General features: G+C 54.1%; 1 protein-coding gene across 1 annotated transcript in view; it reads right to left on the reverse strand.

Moving 5' to 3' along the window:
* Window positions 1-1,767: 1,767 nt before the first annotated feature.
* The window catches only part of LOC123508975, a 4,726-nt gene continuing 1,493 nt past the window's right edge, over window positions 1,768-5,000 (reverse strand). The window contains 3 exon segments of the mRNA XM_045263060.1: window positions 1,768-2,253; window positions 2,374-2,807; window positions 2,810-4,116. Of these exon segments, the coding sequence (XP_045118995.1) occupies window positions 2,124-2,253; window positions 2,374-2,807; window positions 2,810-4,087 (1,842 nt within the window). The 5' untranslated portion in view covers window positions 4,088-4,116 and the 3' untranslated portion in view covers window positions 1,768-2,123.

The raw sequence follows: 5,000 nt of genomic DNA on the forward strand, positions 1-5,000 counted from the left end.
TTCATGGCCAGAGTAAATACGTGACTGAGTTTCCAGCGTATCAGATTCTGTCACTGAAGGTTTATCTCGAAACACCAAAAGAATATTCTGCTTCCAAATTTACTTCCAACTGACGGAACTTAACGGAGGAGAGTCAAAAAAAAACACGCTTATGATACAAACTTCATCCGCTCTTTTAATGTCAAGGAAATTCGCTTTATAGTAAAGAACGTGACGTGCTTTTAACATACAGATACGCGGGTTGGTGGTAGTGACAGGTGGTGGTGGCGGTGGTGGCAGCAGTTGTCGCGTATAAGTGGACATCAGCTTGCGTCCAGGTGCGGCGCGAAGACGTTACCGCGCCGTGCAGGTTACGCTGGTTGTGCTTTAGTGCAGTGCTTGGGCCGGTGGCGTGGTGGTAGGCAAGCAGTACGCGCCCCGCAGCTGCCTCATCGCCCCTGCCTCTCGCTTACGGCACTGGTCGGCGGTGTGGCCACGGCAGCCACAGAATCCACCCACCGCTACTGAAGGGTGGCGAGTCCCTGCCTTACCTTGCCCCAAAAGACCCTGTGATGGTCAATTCAGGGCGCTCCGCTCATCCGCCCCCCCCCCCCAAATGTCTCTCTCTCTCTCTCTCTCTCTCTCTCTCTCTCTCTCTCTCTCTCTCTCTCTCTCTCTCTCTCAACTGTGGTGGTTCATTTTATCCTCCATTGACTTTGGTCCTCCTCTTCCTCCTCCTCCTCCTCTTCCTTCTCCCCCTCCTTCTCCTTCTCATCCTCCTCCTCCTCCTCCTCCTCCAATTACCTGACAGCAATGGACGATAAAATGAACAAGTTTAACAAACCATAACACAGAGAGAGAGAGAGAGAGAGAGAGAGAGATGCACTGTATACGGGAAAGTTCATTGAGTCCGAAGTGATCTCTCTCTCTCTCTCTCTCTCTCTCTCTCTCTCTCTCTCTCTCTCTCTCTCTCTCTCTCTCTCTAACCGTTGTTTCCTCTTATCAGAGTGGCGCCTCGTTCTCCACCAATAGCGGGCCAGGATTTCACGTAACGGGATCCATACGGGTAGAGAGAGAATAGACTGTAACACACACACACACACACACTACAGATTGGGAAGTGTGTCATTGTTGTCATTATTATAAGGATTTTTCGTTGTTTATTTTTCGATCGTGGTTCTGGTGGTGGTGGTAGCAGCTGTTGTTATTGTTGTAGTGGTGGTAGTAGTAGTAGCAGTAGTAGCAGTAGTAGTAGTAGTGGTAGTAGTAGTAGTAGTAGTAGCAGTAGTAGTAGTAGGAGTAGTAGTAGTAGTAGTAGTAGCAGTAGTAGCAGTAGTAGTAGTAGTGGTAGTAGTAGTAGTAGTAGTAGTAGTAGTAGTAGTAGTAGTAGTAGTAGTAGTAGTAGTAGTAGTAGTAGTAGTAGTAGTAGTAGGAGTAGTAGTAACGGCAGTATCCTTTATTTTCTTATCATGTTACTGCTGTTATCATCATCATCATCATTATTATTATTATTATTATTATTATTATTATTATTATTATTGTTATTATTATTACTAATGAAAAGTTCAGCCTTATAGAATTAAATGCTACACGATGTTAATAAATCGGAACTCTTCGAAGTACCCATTGTGGACAGCTAGAGAGAGAGAGAGAGAGAGAGAGAGAGAAGTATAAACCACAATTGAAAGGAAAACAAGAAAATCATATATCTTTTTTCTCTATTTATTTTTACTCTTTTATGAACAAAAGCATAGATACACATAAACAACATTTGCACGTGTGTGTGTGTGTGTGTGTGTGTGTGTGTGTGTGTGTGTGTGTGTGTGTGTGTGTGTGTGTGTGTAAATGTAAACACCGAGACAGGTACACTACACATCATAAATTACTACTATAATAAATAGGTAAATAAATAGCAAGGTGTGTTCCGAGTCCCTCAAGCCACTCATTGTCCAGGTGAGCGGCTGCCTGTGACAGGGGAACACGCATGGGGAGGGAGGGAGGGAGAGGGGACAGGGTGGGACATGAGCGACAGACCCTCGCACCTGCCACCCGCCACCTGCCACTTGTCTGCGGTTTTGAGACATGGGGCCTGCCGCTCAGGGTGTGTGTGGGGGCGTGAAGGATGTGGAGGGTGGTGGGCGGTGTTACAAGGGCGCGGAGCAAGGTGTGGAGGGCGTGGGGCAGGAGTAGGCTTGTCCCTGCGCCAGGCTGCCCGCCACGTCGTCCAGCAGCTGACCTGACCCCGCCACGCCCAGCAGGCCGCCCGTGGAGGACCTGGAGAGGAGGAGAGAGAGAGTGGTGAGAAATTGACTGGATAATTGTTTGAATGAGTGACTGTCCGATTGACAGTCCGACACAATGAAGGTTACATTACAACAACGGCTCCATACTCACAGCAGCAGCGCCATGCCGACGTGTGCGGCGCCGGGCCCTGTCAGCTGGCTACACAGGTGGCTCTTCACGCAGGTGGAGGAGTTGCTGCCGCGATGTGCCCGCCACAGCTGGTTCAGATGGTTCGCCACGTCGTCCTCGTCCAGCGGCAGGCCCGTTGAGGTCTCACCGTCCACCAGCGGCGCCGACGACCACACGTCACCGCGGAGGGCGGGGTCCAGCGCCAGGCCCTCGCTGCCCTCAGGCGCGGCGCGCGCTGACCGCATTGCACGCACGGCTCGGGCAGCGTCGCCGCCGCCGAAGGGCTGGTCTGACTGCCAGAGAGAAAGTGAGCCATCCCCGATGTCCCGCCTGCCTCGCGCCGTGCCCCTGATGAGCCTGAAGAGCAGGAAGCCCAGCAGCGCGCCCAGGGCCACGGAGCTCAGCACCACGGCGGGTCAATCATCATAGAGCTGTGGCCGCCATAGCCGCCGCCGCCGCCATACCCGCTGCCGCCGTGACTGCTGCCGTAGCCGCCACCACCATAGCCGCCGCTGTGGCCGCCACCATAACTGTCGCCTCCGCCATACCCGCCACTGTGGCCGCCACCGCCGTATCCGTCGCTGTGGCCGCCACCGTCGTACCCGCCGCTGTGTCCGCCACCGTCGCGGTGCAGCTGGCGGCTGGTCTCCGCGGCGGGGTCTGCCTGAAAGTCGTAGCCGTTGAACTTGTAAGCCGCGGTGCGTCTGTTGAACTCGTCCCTCTTCTCCCTGCCGGCCTGCTCTCCGCCGCCCTGCAGCAGTGACCGGTAGAACTCCCGCAGCTCAGGGTTGTTGAAGGAGATGAAGGAGATGTAGTCGTCCGCCACACGGTCGTCGAAGGAGTCGTCGAAGTAGGCGTTGACGAAGCGCGCCATGGCTGCCACGGTGCTGCGGAGGCGTGGCGAGCTGAGATAGTCCAGAAGGCCGCCCGCGCCCTGCTGCCGCGTGAAGTTGTACAGGGAGTCGATATCGCTGAGCGGGCCGAGGTGCGGCGTGACGGTGCGGGAGATGTGCTCGGCGAAGTCCTTGTCCAGCTTCTTGGCCAGGAAGGACATGAGGCTGAGGTCGTCCCCGAGGCTGATGGCACGGTCCAGGATCCTGACGGGCGTCAGCTGCAGGAAGGACTCCAGGGCGTGCTCCTCTTTCACGTAGGACAGCACGCGCGCCCACGTGGTCTTGATCAGCATCCACACGCTGGCGGACGTCTGGTTCAGCGCCTCAGGAAGCCCCACCGCGCTCTCCTGTCCAGCGCTGCTCCCCAGGCTGGACAGCACCTGCAGGCCGCCCAGCTCCTCCCGCAGGGCGTCCCGCACCACGCCCAGGAACTTATCATTAACGCCGGCATCAATTGCATTCTGGGACGCCTCATCGTCCTCCTTCGGCGACTCCTGTAGGTCCTTCATCCCCTCCAGAATCCTACGCACTGGCTTGAGGAAGTCCTCGTGAAGACCCAAGGACGCCGCCACGCCTTTAGGATCAGGGAGCTTCCTTATGACTGCCGGCAGGAGACTTGACCTTAGCCTGGCCATCACACTTCCATCGTCAGACATTCCCCGCAGGAGTGACGCCACTGTGTCCCTCAGGTCCTCGCTCCCAGGGCTCGGGGCCTCTGTCTGAGGGGCTGAGGGGGAGCCAGGGACGCCCGCCGAGCATCCCGCCAGGAGGACAGTGAAGGTGAGAAGGAAGGGCGCCTGCATACTGAAGGTGGCGCTGCTTCTTCCGCCAGCTGTTGTGAAATGAGACAAGACATCAGAGAGAGAGAGAGAGAGAGAGAGAGAGAGAGTGGCGGGTGGAGAGTGATGGACAGGTAGATAAATAGAGACAGACAGATGGTACAAACAGAGACATCCATTTGACCGCTGCGAAAACTATGACTTGTAGGAATGTTATTATACTCTCGGTCAGTCATGCTGCTTATATCTGTATGGGAGAGAGAGAGAGAGAGAGAGAGAGAGAGAGAGAGAGAGAGAGAGAGAGGAGCAAAAAACTTTTGGATGACTCAGGTGAAGGAAAGGAACCTTGCAGGAAAAACCAATTAGCACACACCTGGATACCTTGTCACGTTGCTTCACGGGAGGAGGAGGAGGAGAACAAGAGAAGTGGGAGGAGGAGGAGGAAGAACAGGAGAAGTGGGAAGAGGAGGAGGAAGAACAGGAGAAGTGGGAGAAGGAGGAGAAAGAACAAAAGTGGGAGGAGGAGGAGGAAGAACAGGAGAAGTGGAAGGAGGAGGGAGGTGTAAAGTAGAAACAGTACAGCGTGAAGGGGAGGCAGATTGAGGGGCGGAGGTGCGCAACATGATGGGGCATTACAGTGCTAGAAGCTAACAGGACTGAGCCAGCGTGATTTGAAGCTTCTATTGTCACGTTACTGTTGCGTCACTGTCACTCACTGCCACACTCTCTATAGCAGTGGTGCCCAACGTGTATAAGATCAGAAGAGCAGTTAGCATGAAAATAGCGATAAAAGAAAGAGATGCAACATTCCGGCGGTGAGAAAGAGGCTGAAGACAGTCAGTCAGAGGAGGGGAGTTGGCGAGACGAAAAGCTTTTGATTCTACTAGTGAATAATTTGATATTTGCTGGAATCGAGTTTTTTTTTTTTTTCTGGAAG

This window comes from Portunus trituberculatus, chromosome 3 (genome assembly GCF_017591435.1).
Source record: "Portunus trituberculatus isolate SZX2019 chromosome 3, ASM1759143v1, whole genome shotgun sequence".
In the NCBI taxonomy this organism is placed as follows: Eukaryota; Metazoa; Arthropoda; class Malacostraca; order Decapoda; family Portunidae; genus Portunus; species Portunus trituberculatus.